Genomic DNA, 26,899 nt, shown 5'->3' on the forward strand with positions numbered 1-26,899 from the left:
ACTCCGAACCATCCTCTCAAACTCAGGGAGTTGAAGAATCTAGTGATTCAGAAAACGAAGGAGAGGATGAATCGTCAATGTCAGAGACAGATAACGTAGATGAAATTGAAGACAACATTGCTTACCGAGTATGGTTAAAGCAGGCCATGACAGCCACCAAGGACTTGAGAGACGAAAAATATCAGAAATATATCTCAGAGGGAATGGAAGAAGAAGACGCTAAAGAAAAGGCTCACGTGAAACTACTGTGGGCCGTCAAACGCATCTTTTTCGATCTTTACTCCAAGTTCTTGCAGCAGAACGTTAGCCTAGGAGAAGCAGGCATCAATCACGAGATCGTTTCTGATCTCAAGGAAAGATTAGAAAATGGCATGGAATTCCAGAAAGCCGTACAAAGAGTCTTAGCCAGGCATGGTCCACAATTTGATGGTTTATTCCAGTTCCCAGATGGAGGTGACGATGACGACGATGATGAAGAAACAGAGAGTGAGGATGGAGTCTACAACTAAAGGCACAGCACCACCTTGTCAACAAAATAATCCAAGAACTTGAAAACTCCGTCAACATAAATGACAGATTGAACTCTATTATTTCCATCGTCAATATTCATACCAGCCATAGGTCTATACATGGATTGTGTTACAGCGAAGATATAACAGTTAGCAATTATTTTGTCTACAACATACGTTTACTACATAACTTCGATTACTTTTACCTTTGTATCAAAATCTGCTTTGTGTATTATGTCTGGACTTAAAATGGAATAAAAATGAATAATAATAACATATATTGTACAGTGTTCTATGTTATCACCATGTGGGTGAATGGAGTTGACCTGAAGCTAGTGCCATCTACTGGAATATATGTAATACAATTTGTGTGAGTCAGAAAGCCAATAAAGAGAGTCGTGTATGTGGGTTAAAATGAAAACTATGGAAGTATGAAGTAACCGATTGGAGCGAAGATGCAAAGATTAGTTTCTTTCATTCCTCGCTTTGTTCGAAAAATCAATAGTTTTTTCGACCAAGACATCGTTAAGTAGTTTGCTTTCTACCATTAAGCAAAATAACCGATTGGAGCAAAGATACAAAGATAGTTATTGCATTCCTCGCTTTGTTAGAAAATCAAAGGTTGTTTTCGACCATGTCATCTTGAATAGTTCGCTCTCTTTCATCTATTATAATATAGATAGAAAAGAAGATGCAGTGAATAGTTCTTGCATTCTTTGCTTTCATTTTTCATTTACTTCACACAGAAAACCTCTCTTGCATTGTATAGGCATACTTCGTTCTTCTGGGTACTCCCATTTTTATCTTTTCTACTTTTTGTTTCAGGGCTTGACAAATCTTACAGGGATGACGCCCCTGTATCGCCGCGTATGAACACTGGTTGTGCAATAACTAAATTGCATATTCTGCATGAAAGAAAATTAATGTTTTATTTTGGGTAATATATTCTTGAAAATATATACATGCTTTTTATTATAGAGTTGAGGTAGACTCAGTAGTCAGCACTCAGCATTTACTAATTGGGAGTGCACTGCTTAGATCTGTAAGTGTTTGAATATATAATATTTTGTTATTCGCTTGATATCCATTCAAAACAGTGAGTTGTCTTGTCAATCCTATGCAACATGTTCAACAAACATTGGCTCTTCCGCTCTTGCAACAATCATATCAAGTATCAAAAGGTTATGTATCTCATAATCTTGCTCAAATTGTATATACTTCAAATAGATTTTCAAAAGAAACAGAATGCGTGTAAACGGTGTGAATAAAACAAATATAAGATACTAAAGATAAATATGCTGTAAAAATATACTTTATTGGCAATGACTATATAAATATGACAACACTGCTCTTAAGTTCGTATCATTTTGGACGATAAGTTCTTATCTCTCTCTTTCATACAATACAAGTGAAACATGAATTCCAAGGTCCCATGTATCTTGTATACATCAACTATTTCAAGATGTAACAATTAATGTAAATCATAGCAATGCAGTTTAGGCCTGAGCAAATCCACGTAATAGCTCCAGTGGAATTTGTTTAAAAAAATTACAACGCGATTTACCACTGTAGGTTGGAAACGAAGAGGTGACGTATCATCAACTGTATCAAGCTGTCTTACGCATTACTACATGAAACAAAAATATAGGAACGATATAAACCATAGAGTTATTTCAGTTATTTGAGTATTTGACGATTCGTCAAAAAATAAAAAACGCATCCGAAACTTTCACCATTACAATGAAAGTTTCAATTATTCCTTTACATATTGCAAATAAACTTCAACATTTCTGTAAATAACATATATTGATATATCCATACACAATTAAGTTCACATGGTGGTATACTGCACATCCTATTTCAGACTGTAATATGCGTTGTGGTATGAATGTCTACCCACCTAGAACATGCAAAACGTTTACTAGTATACATGTAGTAACTAGTGACTATACTATACTAGACCGATTTTTACTCAAACGGCTTTCCAATAGAGAAATAACAAGAGAACATTCACCTAAGAATAGAAATCCTCATTTTTGTTCTGATAAATATCAATAGTATCAGTACAAAATGTAAACAGTGTCAGCATAAAATGTAATTTGAAATTAATAGAAATGTCAAAGAAAATCGGTTATTCAATCTGCTCAGATTAATGAATAATACTCTCACTACTGCTAAAGTTATATAATTGTTGGCCGTGTACCCCATTCACCGTCCAATTGAAATATAGGACCCATATATAATATTATATTCCACTTGTTATCATTATATTTTCCAATCCGTTTGGGATTAGTGGCTTAAGTGTTGCAAGCAATATAAAAACAACAGTTAAAGTTAGACGCTTCTCATACATTTGTCAAAGTGCAGAATGCTTCCCTTCATGCAAGAAGAAATCACAACTCTTATTCATATTTAGTTTTTTAGCCTTTAATAAACAAGAGCGACTTTTGTTAGGAATAGAGTTATGGAGTGCTCAGCTCGTGAAGCTCACGAATTACTCATTAAAATATTGACGAATTGCCTACGTGCCCCCTACTTAAACAAGTTACAGAAGTCGCTAGGACAGAACATAATTTTTGTCTCGCCTACATAGCAGAGCGAGACAATAATTGGCGCCTCTTTTTGACGACGGGGACGGCGTCAACACTGAAATCTTAACCAAAGTTAAGTTTTTGAAATGTCATAGTTCATGAAACTTGGAAACAAGGGTAATAAAGTATAGCAAAATATCCTTACTACGTTTGTTTAAGGTAACATGACCAAGGTCAAAGGTAATTTAGGGTCAATGCAGGCCTGGCCGCCTGGGTCAATGAACTTAGAAAATGTTGGGAGAATCAACATCGAAATCTTACCAAAATTAATTTTTTGAAATGTCGACATAAATTAAATAGTTTATGGATCTACTAGTAATTCATGAAATTAAGACCAAAAAAACAATCAAATATCCATTTGTTATACGTTACGCGTTTCACTTGTTATACATCGTTAGAATCATCAATGACACAGGAAAGCCTCATCTTTCGAGGATGTTCTGAAGTTGTAGCTATTATCTTTAAATTTTTTTGTTAGTTGATGGTGGACTGCATGAAAGAAGCAGCCACCATCCCCTTTCACATCTAATATAATTCGAAGACCGAAAGTAGCGAGATTTTCCGGCAGACGTCTTCTGAAAAGTTCTGTTCCAGTACTCCTTTGAGTCCTCTCTGTTAATAAAAAGATTTTAAAATGTTTAATTGATAATTGCATGTCTTACATTATCAGAGGGACGACTGATTCAATGATGAGAAGGAGCTGAATCTCCCCTTTATCGTTTACTTTTATTTCACCAATGATTTCTAAGAGGTAAGGGACACGTCCGCTATGTTTTAATTTCTGATATTGTTAACGTTTGCTTGATATCTCAGTTTAAAATTATTTATTATCACATTTTCGTCGGCCTGATTCATACCAATAAACAACGCAAACAACCCTTTGTTGTTAGCAAAATTAAAAACTAGAATCAGATATTCCAAAGCGTGTGTAAGATTAAAGCTAATCTCCCACATTAGATGTATTCAATTTTAAAAATACAATATAAAAAATGTACGTCGTATTATACAAACTAGCAGATATTCAGATACACCCGTGTATCTGACAAGTTCGATGGTATAAGTAACATTGAGATGTTTTCTATCATGTAGTGTATATGATTATAAAGTGTTTTGAATGGGAAACATGCGCTAAATGTAAATATCTATTTTGATATCAATATATGAATTGAGTAATTTGAATTTATTTGGCGTTGTGTTTATGTTAATCATCAACCATAATCTTGAAATACAATGGATCGTTAGCTTGTATGTAGATTTAGTTGTATGTGAAATAATATGTAGAGTTTATGGAGTTTTGAAACTTTTGGAAACGTACTTGAAGTAGATCTAATTTAGTTGATTTGGGATTGTGGGGGCCTAACTTAAAAATAACATTACCTGCCGTTGATACGGCGTGCTAAGAATTTTTATTTAGTGTTTGAGATCTACTTGACGCCCCCCCCCCCCCGTAGGGATAGTAATTTTTAGTGTGCTTGTGAAAGAAATATGCACCAGTCGGAAACTGGCCGTTTTCTTTGGGGACTTCTCATTTAACAGTATTTTACCTAGACCAATTGAGAGGTCCCTCATTAACTGGTTCACATGCTTTGCAAAGTACAAAATTAATGAAGTTAACTTTCTGCCGGTTCATCCGTTTGTACAGGGGCCGCGGAACGGTTTTCAAAGTGGAGGGGAAGGGGGCTGCTGACCATGCAAAAAATCACATTCATAAAATTATGGTAATTTTTACGTTTTTGCACACGGTTTTGACAAAAGTGGGGAAGGGCCTGAGGCCCAAGTGGGGAGGGCCTGAGGCCCCCAAACCCCCACTTCCTCGGCCCCTGTTCTATCCATGGAATTACCCGACTAGCTGACTGCAAACTGCATGATTTTGCAGTGTACAAAGAAAACGTCGAATCCAATATCGTTTGGAAAATGACCACAAAAGCCGTTATAGAAATAGATTACTTGAATATGTGAAATCATTAAGTCCAAAATGTTTTTATGCATGTTTTTATTTTGTTTGTAATTGTAATGGTAATTATACATCAATAGAAATGTTTTGACCTTGTGGGCAAATAACGGCTCTTTTTTTTTTGGGGGGGGGGTTGATATTCGGTTGGCAAGCAAAATCCACAGAGTGACACACGAAATGTTGACGTGCGCACAAAATGTGCCAGTCCAGTCTTTCTTTTTGGTAAATGTCAAATATCATAGAGTCTATGTCAACTATTGTATGAGAACGCCCCAAAGCAGGGTAGGAAATACACTGTAACTCAGCTCTAAGGCCGATTTTTTAGCTCCCCATATGAACTAAATAAATCTAGCCTCCAAATAAAAAAATAGCCGTCAGTCAATTATCCTCATAGCCTAGGGTTCAATGTATAACATACTGACATCACTAAGGTCGAAATACATTCATGACTATGGTGGTCAACTGGTCATGAGATTTGAGCCATGATTCAAAGGAAACAAATATTCAATTTGGCATAACTGAACATTTTTTGCCGTGAAATGTTTCTTTTCCAACAATTCATCGAATAGGTAGGGAATCAAATATGTTTCATGCAACTTTTTCTCGACCGTGCGTCATTCATATTTTACGAAGAGGGTCTCATAATTATGAAAAAAAGAAGAAATGGATGTTTCAGTTATGAACTTTGATTTCCGAATAGATAGCAGTAAAAGCTAGAAAAATCGTATAATTGCTCGTCCAAACGAAAATTTGGTAACACCATTTTCATTGTTCTAACTCAGTCATGCATGTTTTATGACCATTGATATGGTCTTTAAATGACAGAAAGAAATCATATATTTCGATTTATACATCACATGAGGAAAAATTATGATTATGGCAGCAAAAACTTTCACCGAATTACGGTTTCGTTTTTTCTGGGGATTCACTATATTCTAACTTCTCAATGAGACATCAAATTATCAATCGATATATGTTCATGTTTCACCATGTGTTCCTAACTCTCAAATTTGGGCGGAGGTACTTGTCTAGGGAGCCAGCTTGCTTTAGCCTCTCCGCTTTTCTTTTTCGATTTTCGCAAACTGAAGATTTTTTGCTGGCCATGATACTTGAGAACTTTGTAGTTGGGCGTGGCTGGGCGCCATGAGTTGCAGACTGGCGAGTTTGAATTCGCTCCTTGCCCGCTTTCCAGACCATAATGCGCATGCTCGTAACTTCGAGAATTTCTCGGAAATCTCTTCGGGACGGAATGTATGAATGCGGAAATACTAACACGAATTCTTGTCATGTGATCGAGGCGGTCTGATACGGTTATTATCAATTTCCACTTTCCAAATAACTATGGAGCCGCAAGTTATCCCGACCTACAACTAGCTACACGTCGGGTCATTGCTTGCTTGTTATTGGTGTTGAACATGACGATGTTAACATGTGCTTTGTAACCTATGCAATTATATAGGTATATGGCTTAAAAAGAATGCAACTTGTATAACTTATACTAGTTGCATTCTTTTTAAGCCATACCCATACACAATTTCAGCGCCCCCTAGTTCTAACATCAATTTGGCGCCCCCCTCGTTCGAACATCAATTTGGTGCCCCAAGTTCGAATAGCAATCTTGCGCCCCTAGTTCGAACATTCAATCGGCGCTCCCCGATGTCGAACATAAATTTTGCGCCCCTACGTCGAACATCAATTCGGTGCAACCCCCCCCCCTACGTCGAACATCTATTTGGCCTCCCTAGGTCGAACATCAATTTGGCGCCCCCAATTGGAACATCAAGTTGGCGCCCCTAGTTCGAATATCAATTCAGCGCCCCCTAGTTCAAACATCAATGTGGTGCCCCTAGTTCGAACATCAATTCGGCGCCCCCCTAGTTCGAGTAACAATTCGGCGCCCCTACATGTAGGTCGATCATCAATACGCCCCCCCCCGTTCGAATATCATTTCGCCCCCCCCCCCAGCTCGAGTATCAATTTGGCGCCCCCCTAGTTCGAACATCAATTCGGTGCCCCCCTAGTTTGAGTATCAGTTTGGCGCCCCCCTAGCTCGAACATCGATTCGCCCCCCCCCCCCAGTTCGAGTATCAATTTGGCGCCCCCAGTTCGAACATCATTTTAACATCCCTTCGAACATCATTTCGGCGCTCGAATATCAATTCGGCGCCCCTACATGTAGGTCCAACATCAATTTGGCGCCCCATAGTTCGATTATCAATTTGGCGCCCCCTAGTTCCAACATCAATTCTGAGCCCCCCTAGTTCGAGTATCAATTTGGCGCCCCCCCCCCTAGTTCGAACATCGATTCGGCCCCCTCCCCCCCCCCCAGTTCGAGTATCAATCTGGCGCCCCCAGTTCGAACATCATTTTAACATCCCTTCGAACATCATTTCGGCGCCCCTACATGTAGGTCAAACATCAATTTGGCGCCCCTAGTTCGAATATTATTTCGCCCCCCCTAGCTCGAGTATCAATTTGGCGCCCCCCTAGTTCGAACATCAATTTGGCGCCCCAACGTCGAACATCAATTCGCCCCCCCCCCCCCCCGTTCGAACATCAATTCGGCCCCCAATTCGAACATCATTTTGACATTCCTTCAAACATCATTTCGGCGCCCTTTTGGTTCGAACATCATTTTCTTTCCTGCTCTTCCTCTTTTTTCTCTTTTTTTCTCCTCTTCTTCCTTCCCCCTCTTCCTCTCTCTTTTCCCCTCTCTCTCTCTTCTCTTCTTTCCGACTTCCTCTCTCTTTTTTTCTCCTTTTCCTTTCCCCGCGGCCCTCTCCCCTTTCCTCTTTTCTTTCCCTCCTTTTCCTCTCTCTTTTTTCTTCCCTTCTTCCCCTTCTTCCTTTCTTCTTTTCCTTCCCCTCTTCCCCTCTTTTTTCTCTTTCTTTCACTCTTCTTTTTTTTTGCCAAGGGGGGGGGGGGGGCCCAAGGCCCCCTCGGCCCCCCCCCCGTGGATCCGCGCCTGACTACTACTACTACTAGGTATACGACTACTATTAGTACTTTTGCACGTTTTCGGTGGATTTTGGGCTGTTTCAAGCCACCCAGGACCAAAATCCAATTGAAACCAGTTAGATTTCCAACTGGTTTCAATTGGTTTCAATTGGTTTTAACTGGTTTCAATTGGTTTAAACTGGAATTTAACAATTTCCAGTTGAAACCAATTGAAACCAGTTGGGCAACTGGAAATCCTAACTGGAACCAGTTGGGTAACTGGAAATGATTTCTAACTGGAACCAGTTGAGTAACTGGAAATCCCAACTGGAACCAGTTGGGCAACTGGAAATCCTAACTGGAACCAGTTGGGTAACTGGAAATGACTTCCAACTGGAAATGATTTCTAACTGGAACCAGTTGAGTAACTGGAAATCCCAACTGGAACCAGTTGGGCAACTGGAAATCCTAACTGGAACCAGTTGGGCAACTGGAAATCCTAACTGGAACCAGTTGGGTAACTGGAAATGACTTCCAATTGGAAATGATTTCTAACTGGAACCAGTTGAGTAACTGGAAATCCCAACTGGAACCAGTTGGGCAACTGGAAATCCTAACTGGAACCAGTTGGGTAACTGGAAATGACTTTCAACTGGAAATGATTTCTAACTGGAACCAGTTGGGTAACTGGAAATCCTAACTTGAACCATGCAGTTGTGTAACTGGAAGTCCTAACTGGTACCAATTGGGACTTCTAACTGGAAAGATGGGTAACTGGAAATGAATTCTAATTGGAACCAGTTGGGTAACTGGAAATAAAACTGGAACCAGTTGGGTAACTGGAAATGATTTCCAATTGGTTTCCAATTGGAAATTTTCCAGTTACCCAACTGGATCCAATTGAAACCAGTTAATTTGCATATTATCTGCCAGTGTGCACAGATTAATGTTTTATGAGATCCATCATCATTAACAATGTATCTATTTAATTCTTTTCAATTTCAAGTGCCACACTTTTTAAAGATAAGTATTTAGAATACTTAGCAGTGAAAACCATGTTCATAAATGTTATAGATTATAATTAAAACAGATTAAAGGATAATTATTAGTACACCACTAACTGTTACCAAATTACATCAAATAAAAATACATATATTTGAAGATCTTTCATATAATATATACATATGAAAGTCTGTATTTTATCAATGCCCTTTACATTGGTATTAATAGACATATAATAACTGCTTCTGTGTTGGCAAATGAGCAATAGTTAGTGCAAATGCTAATTAATTTGTAACTAATTAAGTTCATTCCAATTAGTTCCAATTGGATCCAGTTGGAAACCAATTGGTTTCAACTGGTTCCAGTTGAAACCAGTTGCCTCCAATTGGTTTCAACTGGAACCAATTGAAACCAGTTGCCTCCAATTGGATTCAATTGGTTTGAATAGGGAAATTGGAACAACTGCACCAATTGACACCAATTGCCAACTGGTTCCAGTTGCCCAATTGGTTTTAACTGGAACCAATTGGCAACTGGTTTTCAATTGGAACCAATTGGTTTTAACTGGAACCAATTGGCAACTGGTTTTCAATTGGAACCAGTTGTTCCAATTTCCCTATTGAAACCAGTTGGCCAACTGGTTTCAATTGGTTTTGCCCTAATTGGTTTTAACTGGATTTTGGTCCTGGGCAGCTCGCAAGACTTTAGACACTGATAGTTTAAAAACGAGCACAGGGACCCCCATATTTTTAGTGCCTGGTCTTAAAGTTGAATTAAGAAGGGGGTGAGTTTCCATAAATATGGGTTCCACACACAATATATAGTATATATCAGTTGTTCAAACAGATAACATGTCACAAAAATCCTCTGCCCTCTCGATATTTTGCTTTGAAAGTCTATGAATTAAATTAGCCACCTGTCAGAGCCCGAGAGATGAGTGTACAGAAAAATCACTCTGAGTGTGACGTCACCGGGGGGAATTTAGTATAAGAGGTGTCCGGATATAATACAGAAATGCTATGCAGAGAGAGAAAGATGATTTTACTTTTTTTTTCAAAGCAACTCAAATAAAACAAATAGGAATCGTATGTACAAATCTTTACTTTCCCTGTATCAAAAACAGTATGAATAACTATCATGAACTCTTAAATCATGATGTAAGATTACAAACAGTGAGTTATTGAATGATATTTTCACTATTTCTCATTTATTTTATCACGATGTTCCATCAAGTGAGTAGCTGGAAAGTAATTCCGGCGGCTAGCTCAGCTCTGCGCGCGCTGCACGCCTATACAATACACACAACACCCAGGCATTGAGTGTACTGTATATATACTGTACAGTATAATGGTCTCGTACCGGTATGTCGACCCGCAGTTCATCGACCATGCAGCGATCCCCTGGCGTCTTTTTCTTCTTTCCTTTCGTCTTTGACTCCATTTTTATATCCTCTGGATCATTTCCACTCATAGCTCATTCCACAGAACAATATTGAATCAAACGTACTATTCTTCTCGGCCTTCCGAGTCGTTTTCTATATCTAATTACACTAGAGGTCATCGTCACACATACAAACGCAATTCGCAAGTGAGTTGAAGACAGCAAGAAAGGTATGCGGTATAGTACGGTAGCTCGACAGCTAGCTGAGCGCGGCCGGAGCGGGCGGCCGGTCGGTCGGCACAAAGCAATTCCGCAACCAACTGTGTTTTTTGCAAGAGCCGCGTCACACGCGGATAAATATGTCATAATAACACGTCTGCTACGTTATCGACTGGTGAGAAGATCTCGATCAAATGTCATATTATTCGCCTTGAAATTAATCCTTTAGGGTCTATGGTATCATTCTGAGGGAATTTACATATTAGGAATAATAGTACGGCCATACATATACTTTTAATCATTTCCTCTTTGCAAGTTCTCCGGCTCACAGATACAACTTCAACTGCAGTTTATTCCATTATGACTTGTTTCGCCACGGACACAGTCCCGAACGAAAACAAGGCATTAAAATCGTCTAAAATCGCTACAAAGAAGAACGGTTTTAACAATGTAGGGATATATTATTGACTATATGTCTTTGAATAATTATTACTTCCTTTCAGTATCGTTCACATAAAATCAATAGCGATAAAATGAAGTTTTGACACATAAGTAAATATGAAGGCGTACGTGCATTGTACACAAAACGGCACTACCTTGTTTACTACACCGGGACCGAATACCCCCCGGTGACGTCACAGTCAAAGAACACCAGTCTCGGTAGGCATTGCAGGAGCGAACTCAGGGAAAATGGGTAGGGATAAATCGTTCAAATTCACTATTTTGAAAAAAGAAAATGGGGGGTCGAATCACCTCTTAGTGTTTGAGGGGTTGTAAGGTTGCTATTAATGCAAATATCTCAATATTTGGAATCGTCTTCTTAATTCAACTTTAACATCTTCAGAATAAATTCCTCTACAAATTTAGAGAGTAGGATGAAAATGACATGGATTTCGCGTGTTTGGGAGCAGAACTACGGAACCATTCGCATTTTTAGACGGTATTTTTAAAGACTTTTTCGGAGCACTTTTTAGTCAATTTTCAAGCCAACTCGCAACACCTTGGACATTGATAGTTTAAAAACGGGCCCATGGACCAAATATTTTTAACTTCCCTACACCTTCGCTATGCATTCGTCTACAATTTTGCTTAATTTGATGAAAATGGCATGGATTTTGAATAAAGTGCAGCCTAAACTATACTTTTTTTCGAGTATATAGATTCACGATTTTTGAAAATTTGTTTTTGTGGAAGTATATATATGCATCATTCTTGTCAAATGAGGGCGCTGCTGACTCCAAATACAGGGACACTACAAATAGATATAGTTTTGTCAATTAAAAGGTATATTCTCCTACTTTCCGTCCACTTAGTTACATATGAAAGTTTGATAAAAATTGATTCGATTTCGACAGAGTATATGATTTAAACTCATTTGGTGAATTCGTTATAGGTCTAAGAGAGGCATAGTTCCCTTGATTGCGCACCATTTCATCCCGGGGGGGGGGGGGGCAGTCAAATGGATTGCTGGACCGATATAACCCCCTAAACAAGTTTTTTTGCGGGCTTTATATTTACACATTTTGGCCCCTAAACAAGTTGTCGCCAGAATATGACCCCGGGGAAAAAGCTTGGGGGAAAAACATACACTGAACACGTTTGGCTAGTCTTAAAAAACAAGCTTTGGAAAAAACATACCCTTAATACGTTTGACCCTGCGATTGACCATTGACCAGTTTTTTATACCCTTTTTTTTTTAATCGCTGATACCCTTAGAAAGTGCACGCTTGGCCCGCGTCCAAAACAAAAAAAAACCCACCCCTTTAAACGCGTTTTTGTTTGGTCACGCGTGTGTACAGCAATATATTCGCTGCTCCCCCCGGCATTTCATATCATTCAAATACAGCGACTTTGAAGTCCCGTAGAAAAAAAATAAGCACATGAGCCTATATTATTTTTTGCATTTTCATAATGCATAGATACCATAGTAACTCTCTGTGCAAAATTTGGTGGAAATGACATGGACTTCATTAATTTTCATTGGACTTCATTGAAATATCGCTGTACTTGTTTAGGGGTTAAATTCAGGAAATACTTGCCAATAGGATCGTTTATTTTCCAATATTGTTAAGGGTAGGGTTTCACACGCCAATACTTGTTAAGGGGTGCATTTTCAGAATATGGAAAATACGTGTTTAGGGTGCTTTTCGAGACCCCATGGACGCGCATGGTATCCACTCGTCAATGGAAGTGGCCCCGCCCCCCGGGCCCGAAATACTAAAACATTAAAACAATTAGTAAGATGGCTAACAAAAGTGAGAACTTAGAATGGAATGAGCCAAAGGCTAAGTTGAAAAATGAAGAAAAGGGACAAAAAAAAAACCAAGAGAAGAACACGACCGAGATTTCAACATAATGAACGAGAAGAAAGATGGGTGGCATATAACATTATGTATGACTGAGTCAACGGTCGCAATCAGTGGCGGCCGCACAGAAGCGCAAACGTTTAGGGTCCCTTATATATAAACCAAAATTCGTTATTTGTTAATATTATTCGATTTTGATGAAATTTGCTCGGTGAATATTATTTTATTTATTTATCTGATAATATTTCTAGCCCAGAGCATCCCTTTAAGTAATGACATGAAACCCATTCCATAGTCCCTGGCATAAATTCGGCAATTTAAAAGTTCTTGGGTAGGCCTATACAACCTGTATGCATTATTCAAAATAACTTGCGTGTGGATTGCTAAAGTTATTATACTGGGCAAAAATCCTTAATCAAGGGGCTATATGTACGTGTAGGCTATTTTGGCTATGTCCAAGGATCCATTTAATAAAATTTGTTGTATAATAACTAAAGCACGATTTCTATAACAAATTTACGATCAACCAACCAATATATCAGATTGAATGATTTTAGTAACTTGTTAACTGATTTTGCAAATTTATTCCCAGAAGGAAAAACCAGTAAGACCAGTAAGAATTTTTACTGGTTTCCTGTAGAATTTTACTGGTTTCCAGTATATTTTTACTGGGCCAGTTGATTTTTAACTGGACCAGTAAAAATCAACTGGAGATCAGTTCCAACAATTGCATTCCAGTTGAAGCAATTAGTAATACCAGTTAAATTGTTTTTCATCAAACTGGTGTTTCTGGTCCAATAAATGGTTTCCAGTAGATTTTTACTGGTTTCCAGTATATGTTTATTGGACCAGTTGATTTTTAACTGGACCAGTAAAAATCAACTGGAGACCAGTTCAAACAATTGCATTCCAGTTGAATCAAAGTAGTAATACCAGTTAAATAGTTTTTCATCAAACTGGTGTTACTGGTCCAATAAATAATGACTTTATTTCAAGTCAGATCATTTGACGAATTATGGAAAATGAATCTTGCAATTCAGAGAAAGTTATTATCGTTATCATTGTTATCATCATTCTTCTTATAATTATCATAATTATTATTATGATTATTATGATCATTGTTATCATTCTTATTACTGTTATTGTTATTGATATTGTAATTATTATTATTAATATAATCCTAATTATCAAGTATTAACATTATAATTAAAATAATTATTTCCTTTAATTATGATTAAGATCAAAGCAAGATATATTCCTCTGATATAGTCAACTGGTCTAAAGTAATTCATTGTTTGAAATTGAACTGGTCAAGACCAGTAATACCAGTAATTCTGATGATGCTGATCACGTGGTTTACCTCATTTGCATATTTCCTATTTTAAAAAGAAAAATCAGGATTTAGAATGGAATATCCTTGCAATGGCACTCATTGTTGTTTAAAAACTTTCCAAATAAGTGTGTGAACTAATTCACAATGAAAATGTGTAATTTCGTATATCACATTTAAAATAACAGCAGAAAGATTAATTTACTAACCATCTTTTCCATCACATTTCACTGACCATGGTATATAACAAACCAAATGCATGCAATAAATTGATTCAGTAAGACCAGTACGGGGACCAGATCCAACCGCGTAGCCAGGTTTTCATTTTGGAGGGGGCGGTAAATGCACGGGAAGCGTGCCAACACTTACAGAAAGATTCGCGCGCTCCCTAGGGGAAGCGCGAAGCGCGAAGCTTTTGGTGTTTCATAAATTAAAATGAAAAGGAGCCGTCTCTCTTGTCTCTAGTACCTATATATCAGCTCCAATTCAGTTAACTATATTGTGATTTTGAACCTTGTTTTAAAAAAAGATTGTGAACGCACAAAAAAGGAATACAATGGAGGAAATTAAAATGATGATAACCCCGCGCGAAGCGCGGAAACTAAAGCGTTTTATCAATTTTTTGCCATGAAAAGGGTCCCGAGAAAACGGTATTTTCAAACACATATTGAATACTTCCCTTGGAAAGATCAGATTTGATTACAAACAATTTAGCGACAGTGCATATCTTTAACTCGCAAAACAGAGGAGAAGAAGTGTATATGCCGGGAGGAAGATATTCCTCCCCGCGCAGAACAACGAAACTCTGAAATTTCCAAGGGCGGACATTTCATCAAATGCAGATATCTCCAATACCCCATCGGCTCTAATTCAATTAATTTTCTACAATTATTGAACTTTATTACAAGGAAAATAGTGCGCAATAAGTTGAAACTTCTGTGATTTATCAAAATTATATAAAAAGGATACCTAATTTCTTTGACTTATCCTGAAGCGCTTCATTTTGAATTATAAAGAAACTTTAGTGTCATTCAAAATTTCAAACTGAGGGCGCAAAACAGGACAGGAGATGAATGTGCAGAGAAATGACATGAAGTTTAATAGAATTTGATAAAAAATATTGTACTTTTTTATTTAATACGATACGAATTTTATACCTTCCTCTTTTTAAATTAGGAACCTGTTTGCCCCCAAAATTATGGTTGTTTAGTAATGAGCTGAAAAGCGGGAGAAGTTGACTTTATGGAGGTGACGGCAGAAATTGATATAAAGATTTCACCCGCCCGGAGCCGACCCGACCAGAAGTTGCGCGATCAATTAAAAACAAAGATAACTTCATATACTTCGGCCTAACCGTACTCTAATTCCATGCCCTAATGTATACATTTGAACTTTAACTGGCAAGAAACACATATAGCTGAGGTGGAAAAACAGGGTTAGAAAAAGGGTGGGGGGAACAATGGAGATCTTCAATGTTGTCATTTAACCGCGCGCAGCGCGGAAGCAAAATTTATATATAAATCTAGAGCAAGAGTGAAGGAGTTTCTCTTTTGAGAAAAAAAAAAGAATAAAAAGAAAAAAAAACACAAAGCTACCTTTCTTCCCTTTCCTCCCTTCCCTTTTCCTTTTCTCCTCCCTTTTTTCCCTTCTTTTTTTTTTTCTTTTGGGGACGTTTTTTTTTTTTTTGGGGGGGGGGGGGCGACCGCCCCCACCGCCCCCCCCCCCTGGCTACGCGCCTGACCAGATCGACCAGTTCGAGGACCAGTCAGACCAGTAAAAAATACCAGTAAAGCCCAGCTTGAAATGGATACCAGCAGGGGCGGATCTAGCTTTTTATAAAGGGGGGGGTTGGGGTGGTATGCGAGGGAGCGTAGCGACCGAGTCCAAGCGAGCGGAGCGAGCGAGGGGGGAGGGTGTGGGAGGGGGGTGTCCCCCCTCCCACAGTAGGGAAAATTTTTGAAAATCTGTGTGTGAAAATGGCGTTTTCTTGCATAAAATAGAAGAAAATAAAATTACAAGTTTAAAAAAAAGGATAAGATTTACAAAAATGGTCCCCGGATTTTTTTTTTTGGGGGGGTTGCAACCCCCCCCAACCCCCCCTCTAGATCCGCTTCTGACCAGTATGAAGACCAGTATGAAGACCAGAAACAAGACCAGTATAAAATTCCAGTAATTCAAGACCAGTTTAATTTTTAACTGGACCAGTATGACCAGTTACACCAGTAAACCGATGTTCCAATTTCCAGAGTTACCAGTTAACATTCTACTGGTCTAACTGGTCCAGTGGAACTGGTTTTTCCTTCTGGGTTCCACGCTTCATGAAATTTGCCTTATCAGATGTTTTATGCGACATGGCATGTTTATTCGACAGTTACCATGAGAACTATACTTTTCAGCCAATTAATATAAAGCAAAGTTTTCAGATCTTAAAAAGTGATTTAGACGAAAAGTGTTGAGCAAACACTCTCTATTCGATTTACAAAAGTATACGCCCACTTCAAATACGCCCGGGATTTCCCCCAAATTTCACCACCCGCATCCAGGTATTTCTTAATTTGTTTGTGCAAATAAATATAATTTACATCAATGTAAACAAAATATCATTTTTGTAAATGTAAATTATATTAATTATATAGCAAGTTATCCTAAATATTTTTTTATTGAAAGGCTTTTGTTCAGTAATCAGCTTAGAGTATTTCTAAAATTGGCAATGAGTTGTCGCGTACGTACAACAATTCAAAATTTTACAATAAAAACATCTGCCATGTGAAACGCATTTCAAATAAATTATCTGCAAATATATTTTATTTGTCCGTTAGAATAAACAAATATTTTTTTATAAAATGATGTGATATCTCATGAAATTGTATAAAATTTGATTTAAAAGCTAGCTTACGAATTTTATTTGTTTATCATAAATTTCAGAAACACCCCGCTTACAGCGCATCCTTTCAAATTTCAATTTGGGTAAGAATTGCAGGCAAATGAATAATTTACATTGATTACATATTTAGTGAAACATAAGGCCAAAACAACTATAGTATACTATAGTTGCATTTTTAGTGTTCTCGAAGTTCCGAAACAATTCATGTGTAAGTAACACTGCAATTTCGATAATTTTGTGCTGAAAAAAGTGATGGCTGATGATGCATGCTGCTAGCTGCTGCCAGCGCCGCGCTGGTGATTGACCGACGGTCACGTCGATGGCGATGGTGCCTGGGGCTGGGCCTGGGCGGTGGCTGAGTAGCCAACACTCGCACAAGTATGCGAGGTTAGTTGTGGGTAGCCAAGGCCCGAGAGGCCGAGCCAAGTTGGGGTTGTGAAAGGTGCGATCTGATCGGGTCGTATTCGTTCACTGCAAGTGCTACAAGTACCACTACCAGACTCCAGCACACACGTATTGCGAGCAATGCGAGGTTATTTAGTATACTAACCTCGCACCACGAACAGTAGAGGTGCACGGCCAATATGGGAGACTCTCTCCAATAGGGGAGACTTGCTTTGCAAAAGGACAAAAGAAACAACACCAACAAAAGCATGATTTTTTCCACCCAAAATTTTGTCTCACTGAGGTCAGAAGCCCATTTGTTTTGTGTGTGATTGACAACAAAAATCCTTATCAAAATAAAAGTAGACGGTGAATTTTTAAAGTAGACGGTGAAAAGGGGCTATTTTTCATGAGGAATCTCACATTTTTATTTGCCGCCAAGTTAATCCTTTTGCAGCAAATGTAAACAAAGGAAATTGGACTCCAAAACTGGAGACTGTCTCTGATATTGGATACCCAAATTCTTTACAAAAGTCTCTGATATTGGAGATAATCTCCCACATTGGAGACAGTCTCCAATTTTGGCCGTGCGCCTCTACTGACGAACCGCGTTTGGCAGTGGATTTCTAACTAGTGGGTCGCGCGTGCTGGGATCTCACTTCTTGGGTCCACAACACACGACTTCTATGGCTTGAATTTTCTGTGCGCGGCGGCATGTAATGAACCCTTGGGTGAGACTCCAGAGTAGGCCCTACCCACTCATTCAGTGAACAAGGTTATGATATAACCTTGTTCTCAGTTACTTATATCTCCATGTGTGGCAAAATAAGGATGGCAATGTTTGGCTTATTTTCTCTTTTTCTTTGGGACAAATGCTTGATTTTTTTTACACTGACAGTTTCCATTACACCTATTCGTCATACAACTCGGGCCTTAAGTAAATTTGATTCTTTCAATTATTTTTTTCTTAATTAAAATTAGAGATTAAAAAATGAAAATTTTCTTGCCATATTATTTTCCACCAATAGAGGGCGTACACAAAAATATGCCCAAAATTCAAGTTTTTGAGCGCTCTAGTGAATACAAAAATTATTCCCAAATTACTAATGAATAATAAATTCCAAGTTTCCAACTGTACGGAAATTAGTAATTTTGGTCACAAAAGTGATATTTTAATCATTTTTTTAAGTGTGTGCTCTGTACAGCATTGGCATGCCATAGTCCAACCTGTAGATTCCCCACAGGCAGGGTGGTTGCAGTGAACAAGTGGCCCTACCCTGCCTTTTGTGAAACTACAATACCGGTACAAGTTATTGTTACAATGTTAGATAAATGCAACCTTCACTTCAAAACACATACGACTATTCGGTACCTTGGGCTTGGCTTTTAAAGTCTGAAGTTTACACCAGTATTCAGTTACTAGTTAACCCAGGGAGCTCCGTCCCGCGAAACAGGCTGGAGCCCAGGAGTCGACCGTGCAAAACGAGGGAGACAATGGGGAAGATTGGGGTCTCAATAGTAATCTTTAATAAAATGTGGAAACAAAAATTATGCACTTACCTACCTCAGCCTCAGGCGATGTTCGTGCAGGCTCCACTCCACTTCACTACCGCTACACTACGCTCCACCTACCCGAACATCGGGACCGTGAACCATTTCGGATATATACCGAGTCACAAAGGTGGGATGGCAATCATGGTTATCGTGAAAATTAAAGAAAAAAAATATAACGAGGGATATGAATGACTTAATATCTTACTCTACACCCGTATTTCACTCTGTGTCCATCCTCCGGTTATCCTCGCATGATCGCGATCGCATGCGATGTTTTGTAATCGGCCGTGAATACTACGTGTGAGGTAAAAAGATACTGGCCCAAAATCACAAATTTTGAGGATAACCGGAGGATGGACACGGAGTGAAATATGGGTGTAGAGTAAGATATTCAGTCATTCATATCCCTCGACCCTCGTTATATTTTTTTTCTTTAATTTTTACGATCACAGTCTCCCATATTGGCCATGTGCCTCTACGACTATGTGTACACCGGCAGGGCAGTAGATACCTCAGGCGAGAGTTCGTATAGGCTCCATGACACTTCACTACCGCTACCCTCCAACATATGAAGACCTAAACATACATTCTACAGTTACTAAACTAACTTACCATCGGACACAGACTCACTCCTTGCCCTTTCTTGAAAACGTCTCAAAATTGGTGATTTGAAGCCGGATCTCGATTTATCACACGTATTAGATTCTCTGCCATATCGAAAATGGCGAAGGCGAATTGCGCATGCACGGAGGTCTGCAGCAATTTTTGGTACAAATTACTGTAGACCTCCGCGCATGCACAATTTGACTTCGCCATTTTTTTTTCACCACAAGATTAAGACTCTACATTAATTGATGTACATAAAGAAAGTGGGCTTACCGGGCATCTACTCAAATGATAAGCAACTAGATCTAGGCCCTATGATCGACAATTAGTTCACTCCTTTGCTTTTCCATGGTTCAATCAGTCTAATAATTGTAGACTTCTACCTATTTCTCCATGCGTTATTAATTCACTGCCAATTCGAAACATCACATTCACAATCGCAAGTATGCCTGCGGCCGCGTTATTACATGACTCCATCGCATGTTGAGAAATTTAGAAAGGCACCCAGGAAAGAGCTTGCAATAGTAAACAGGAAAGTTGTTGTAAATGTTTATTTAGAATTCAAACCTAAAATGATAATAGTTTAAACTTCAGGGGTGGTATTCTGAGATCCATTTTTTCTCAGATAAAATAAAATATTTTATCTCCGTTAAAATCAGTGTGATAAAATACCCTTAAAATCTCTCCGAATTGGTATTCTGAGAACAATTTTATCTTCATTTTATCTCTGTATGACACACCTATTTTTTAATCAATATCCAATTAGAAACGCGCTTTTATAGCTCTCTCATATCACTCAACCAATGGAAATCCATTCCGCTAGGAGGTGTGGCGAAGGAGTGAGATTGCGTCAATTTATTGACTTCAATACGCTTGCACTATACGCTTGTGCGTCTTTACAGAGATTTCTTTTTAACAAAAATGGCAATACTCTCATCTTTTTTTCGAAGTCTATATCGCATCTTTTCAAGCATCATTTCAAAGACAATATTAGTCAAGAAAAGTCTTATGAAATGCTTCCTGATTGTACAGGAATAACTTTAAGGTGTTGTTCTCAACGAATATATCATTTTTCTTAATTTTCATGCCAACATTTGGAGTTAATTCACCTAGAAATATTGACGAAATGAACGTTGCGGAGATAAAATAGCCCCTACCCTCTTTTAAGTTTATTTTATTTTTTCTTCAAAGTAACTTGGGCGCAAGCACATCACCCGCGTTGCAATGGCCAGATACGCGATGGGTATGTCTACGCAGCCACTGCTCTGTTGCGTATCATCATAAATACGCAAGATAAAATTTATATGCAAGATGAAATTTTAAATTTTATCTGAGAGATAAAATGTCATCTCAGAATACCAATTTCATTTTAAGAGATAAAATAAAATATTTTAAAGATAAAATGACCTCAGAATACCGCCCCTGGACAACAAAATTCAAAACATACATGACAAGTATAAAAATTGGAGGTAAACTTTATGGGATATTGATTAGGGCTTTAAACACCAAAGAATCTACATTTGTGGATACATGACATCGCAGATTACTCCTCAATTTCCAAATAAGTAGTAACAAATATACAGGCTTCTGATATTTTCTGTGCATAAATGTAATGACTGGTTTAATCTCCCCATTTTGCATTGTAATTTCACCTTTTATAAAAGTACAGAATCTAGTAATGTGTACCATGTCAATGAGATGGCATCTTTTGTCCCAACACCAACCGTAAGCAGCAGTAGCATCACCTTGAACACATCACCAACCCTAAGCAGAAACTTTCAGATGGTTCATGTTCAAAGCAAGAGACAGGTGAGCTGGGGGATAATCTTGAACTGGGAGGGGGCGGAGGTGGTTTTATCCTTTCAGTTACATGTATATGTACATGTATGTTAAACCCCCATCACACTTATGAGGAATCAGCAGGAATAAAGCAGAATCAGCTGGAATGAATAAAGATAAACAATCTACAACAAATTATGGGAGGGGGTCCGAATTCACCCAACTGGAGTTCTAATAAGGTAAATTTACCAGGCGACTCATCATACACTAGTCACACTAGAGTCAAAATGAGCCTCAATGGAGTCTGGTTTAAAATTTGTGCTGCGTTCTTGGATATTCAAGGGGCATTCTAAAAATTCTGACTGTTTTATCTTTGCATTCAGAATATTCGGGCCAGTTCTTGTGGGCGCTCAAAACGTTTAGATCATGTTCAAAATTTTTGAGGTGTGTTCGAAATGGAAGGAAAATCAAACGGTGTTCAAAGTACATTCTTACTGCATTCTATGTATTTTTATTTTTTCTAAAAACTTGACCAGTTTGTGGTCGAACAATATTTATTTAATTTTGGCTGATTCTGCTTGATTCGGAATAAGTGTGATGGGGGCTAATGTGTACTTACCCTTGACCAGAGTAAAAACAAAACAAAAGCGAAGCAAAACACGATAAGGGTGAATTTTGTTGGTTAAGAGTAGGCCCTACATGTACAAAGCAGGTGGAAATATCAATAGGTTAGTAAAAAATGAAATGCATGTGATAAGGAATGTTGTTTGTGTGTTCAGTGATTAACTGGAGTGTACAAGGGGAGGGGGGGGGCGGGGGGGTGGGGGTGGCGGCTTAGATTGGATTTCTCTAGTTGTTTATGCATGTATCATTTATTGCATGCAAACTGCACATTTTCCTTTAAAATGTCTCTTCACTTTCGAAAACTCCATCTTTATTTAATATATTCTGACCTACTTTATGCAACATACTGTCCATGTACTTGTACGTTCGTGTCTTTTGAAACTTTTTCACTTCCATCTTTCATCTCAACGTTAATGCAATTAAATTTGGAAATCGATAAAACATGTTTTTTAATACACAACTTTTTCATCTTCAATACATGTATCTTTTAATCTATTAATTTCTGACCACCTTCGTACAACAAAGTATACCTGTTGGATTAATCATCCTTTGAAACCATTTTTTATCTTAATCATCCTTATTGTTATCTGTCCTTTGGCAACCTTTTACCCTTGCATTCTGTTTTAGTACCCCATGCAATGTTTGTTGTGGTTTTTGTAATGTTACTGTCGCAAGGCACGAATTCTTGATACATCATGTTACAGGATTTGCTGAATGAGAAGGCTACTCACCTTGAAGATATCAAATTCGACATGAACTTTGCAGATTTCCCAGAGGTAAAGGGTTTTGGTATTGACAAATTAGTCCCCAAAAATGTGTAGTTTATGACTTATAAAATGAATAATTTGTTGAAAATTGAATGAAATTTAAAGGACAAGTCCACCCCAACAAAAAATTGATTTGAATAAATTCCAACAGGCATAACAATGAAAATTCCATCAAAATCGGATGTAAAATAAGAAAGTGATGACATTTTTAGGTTTCACTTAATTTCAAAAAACAGTTATATATATGCACATCCTGGTTGGTATGCAAATGAGAAGGCTGATGACGTCATCCACTCACTAGTTCTTTTGTATTTTATTATATGACATGAAATATTCTAATTTTCTCCTCATTTTTAAGTGAAACAACAATTAATTCTTTCCTAGACATATGGAATTAGCATTGTTTAACACTATATGATTCAGTCAAGTTGGCCCTTATTGTCAAATCTGTAAAAAATGAAATATGGTATAATTCAAACTAACCCTGTAAGTTAGAGCTCTGATCGGATCGGATGATCGGGGGCACATACTTATCCCTATGATCGGTATCGGTCGAAAATATCGGCAGCAAATATTGGATTTTGCTATTTGTTTATCAAGCACAATAAACAGACCCATATTGTCCTTAGCTGACCTGATTGTCCTTAGCTGACCCCATGCATTCCAAGCACTACTCACATATCGTATTCATCCCTTGCCGAGTCTGGGTCTCACTGTCAAGCGAGGCAGTGATTTACGATAGTTCTACGCCGACATGACCCAGCTGGTTGGTATCACTACCAGCGTTAGAATGGATCCCCGCCCTCACAGCACTTAAATGCCGTGCACTTATAATGTTGTAAATACGTCATCGCAAGACAACGCCTGGCTGTCCACTAGGGAGAGGGAGGGGGAGAGGGAGCATCGGAGCTCATGTAATAAATACGCCAACGCAGACACTTTCCCCAATCCGATCCGCACAGAGAGTTAGAGAGAAGGTGAGAGAGAAGGGGACGGAGGGAGTTATGAAAAAAAAAGAGAGCAGAGAGTAAACCTCGTGGAATGATGCCAACTTTCATCTGAGGGTATTTAAAATTTGATCAGTTCTGACGGAAAATGTAAGAAAGGTCTGATTTTTTTTTGTATGAAGTCGTTGTTTCTTGTTGGTTGTTTCATTGTTGCTTTTTTTTCGTTAATCATGAAAATAGGAATTAAATGTTGAAGTAACAGCCTCGGTGTCATATAATCATCAATGAAAATACCATATTTTGTATTAAAAGTAGTGGCGGCATCGGGCGATGGGGGGGGGGGGGATTCGAATAAAAATGAAGTCCATAATCCCGTAATTCAAAAAAAAAAAATCTTGTCTGCCCTCGGCTCGCCCCAACATTTTCTATTATGACTTGAGGTGGGATGAAGGAGAGAAAGAGGAGCAGATACTGTTTTTTTTTTTTTTTTTTTTTTGCTCTTTGCTAGAGGTTTCAAATATGTCTACATGAATATTTAATGTCCATATTGATATTCACTGAAGAGAGTAACTATGGATTTCAATACAAGAATGAAAGACTTGCAATACTTGAAAATCCAAAGAGAATATTTCAGAGATAATTGGTAACGTTCTCGAATTGTTTTTCTCCTCTCTTCCACTCTGCTTCATTCAAGTTATCATGAATCAACTAAGTTCTCTCGTTCTCTTTTAACAACTCATTCATGAAGTATTATTTGAGACTGACACACAGGTGGAGCATTTCACTTGAAAAAAAATCATCCCTTGCCCACACCATGTCCCCACCCCACTTGTGGCACTGCCCACGATGCTACACATGCATTTCAAAAAAAATATTTTGCAAAATATTTCATTTGAAATACCTTTCAAAATTACAAATTTTTATCATTTGAACCTACATGTATAACTGGGTCTATTTTTTTAGACTAACCAAGAAAGTACTGATGAATGCGGCGCTTGTTGGAATGTCTTTTGATTGTGTGAGGGGGATATAAAAAAGGTTGCATTGTTTGAAACTTGAAAGGAATTCTCCGGCTCACACCCCCTACCTTTCTCTCTCTCTCTCTCTCTCCCTCATGGGGGAGGGGTCAATTTATTTCTGAAGTCACGACCTTTCCTGATAAGGGAACCACGTGGCCTTTTCTGTTTCCCCGAAGGTTTCATTGGCTTTCGAAGCCGAAGGTCCAATCAGCTCAAGTGAGATGGTTGTGTGTTTACTTTCTGTTTTGAGCACGCAGAAAATGACTTATTTTGTGTATCGAGGGCAAGGTCGAGTGGGATTAACATTTTTGGAGCTCTTTCGTGTTGTTGTGTAACTGTGAATGTGATACAATCATTGATAATTTTTCAAAAATTACCTTGGTAGCATCATTTTTAAACCTGTATCAAGTATAAAAAAACTGTTGTCATCATTGTTTTCTTGTCATTTTGTTATTATTACTTGGGTATCTGAGCTATAATCCCAACGTCATAATCGGGATCTGCCGAACATTCACTTTAGTGTAAATTTTGCTGATTGATTGGCGGGCACGCCATTTAAACCATTCGACCAATCAATGTGCACTCCCATGCAGGCCTAAAAGTTATATTAACACAAGCGAAAATAAAAGGCAAGAGAAAGTAAATGACCGAAATTAACATTGGAGTTTTCATGCTTTGCGAGATTGGTTGCTTCTTTTCCCAACTTTGCTAACAGATCACATGTGTGGATGTTTGTGTGTGAAAATGTGGGATGATGGAAAAAATCAGGGGAGAAAAAACTCTTCATTCTGACCCTCTGACATGTGGCACCGTAAGTTGGAGCTAGCTCGTAAATTTTGGCGAAGCCCTGTCCTCCCTGCTTGGAATTGACCAATGAGAATCGTTCCCTCTAATTTCCATTCACGGTACTCGATGCTGATTGGATTTATCATCTGACAAGATCTCCTTCATACAGTATGTATAAAGTTGTTTACAAAACCACTGGAGCGTAATGCCCACCAGTCGATTAGGGGGATTTTCTCAAGTGGATGTTTCCAAAATATCAAAGTTGTCAATGAAGGAGATGTGGGTAGGAAAGGGTGTTCATATTTGTTAGGGACGCACCATTAGAGATATCCAGGGAAGGGGGCTGGAAGTTTGAAAAAACTTCACTTGCTAAATGAGCAACAGCAAAAAATTGACTTAACATCAGAGTAAAAAAAAAAAACTTGGTCCACTGACAAATCTTTTCAAAGGCGAAAAAAAAAACCCTTGTCTCAATGGAGTATGGGGGGAAAAAATGCTCAAAAAAAGTAAAAAAAATTGCATGAACTCAAACTTCCAGCTTCCCCCTCCCCCTGGTATCTGTCCCTTACGGAAGATGATTATTCAGGGAGATGTGTACCAGCCATGATCCTTCTACTTTTCTTTCCTATCATTTATCGTCACCAACATAATGTTCATACCTACAGCAGTATTGTTTAACTCGAAAACTCATACTAAGTTTATGTATTAGTCGGGGAAATAAAAAAATCCCCTACTGACCTATGAGACTAAAAATTGCAATGAATAGGCCCACTTTTCTATGTCGACTAATAGTCGCACAGTTCAATGAAAGTGAGAACAGAAGGGAACAGATAAACATTGATACTCTATTAAAAAGCATGCAATTTTCGTTTCTTATAAGACGCACAAAAATAATTCAATGCCAGCATGTTTTGTTCTACGCACATCACTACCCTGTCCCCGGACTCCCTATTGCTACGATCTGGCATTATTTCAAAGTAACACCTAACATAAACCATTACTCTCATTCCTTTCAGTCCCCTCCCCGTTCTCTCTCCTCCACGTATGGTACCGAATGTCGATCTCTCTCCCCATCTCTCTCTCTCTCGAGCTAACTGAATCGTTTGAATTCCCAGGTCATCATATCAGGACGGCCAGCATGGAGCTCCGCCAAGCACCTACATGTAGTACCTCGATGTGATGTTGCACGCGTACACGTGGTCTTTTTTTTTTTAGTTTTGTGTTTCCTCCGATCCTTCGCTGCATTCATATCACATTATCACACCCATGGCATGCACAATCCACGACTTCAAGGAATATATGCACTGGATTTAATCAGTAT

The 26,899-nt window shown here is 38.3% G+C and overlaps 1 protein-coding gene across 1 annotated transcript in view; it reads left to right on the plus strand.

Moving 5' to 3' along the window:
• Positions 1–17,162: 17,162 nt before the first annotated feature.
• LOC129261354 (coiled-coil domain-containing protein 158-like) overlaps positions 17,163–26,899 on the plus strand; it is a 41,186-nt gene continuing 31,449 nt past the window's right edge. Inside the window, exons 1-3 of the mRNA XM_064099092.1 lie at positions 17,163–17,195; positions 21,321–21,465; positions 22,764–22,835. Coding sequence (XP_063955162.1) covers positions 21,355–21,465; positions 22,764–22,835 — 183 coding nt within the window. The 5' untranslated portion in view covers positions 17,163–17,195; positions 21,321–21,354. The remainder of the gene's footprint in view (positions 17,196–21,320; positions 21,466–22,763; positions 22,836–26,899) is intronic.

This window comes from Lytechinus pictus, chromosome 5 (assembly GCF_037042905.1).
Source record: "Lytechinus pictus isolate F3 Inbred chromosome 5, Lp3.0, whole genome shotgun sequence".
NCBI lineage: Eukaryota > Metazoa > Echinodermata > Echinoidea > Temnopleuroida > Toxopneustidae > Lytechinus > Lytechinus pictus.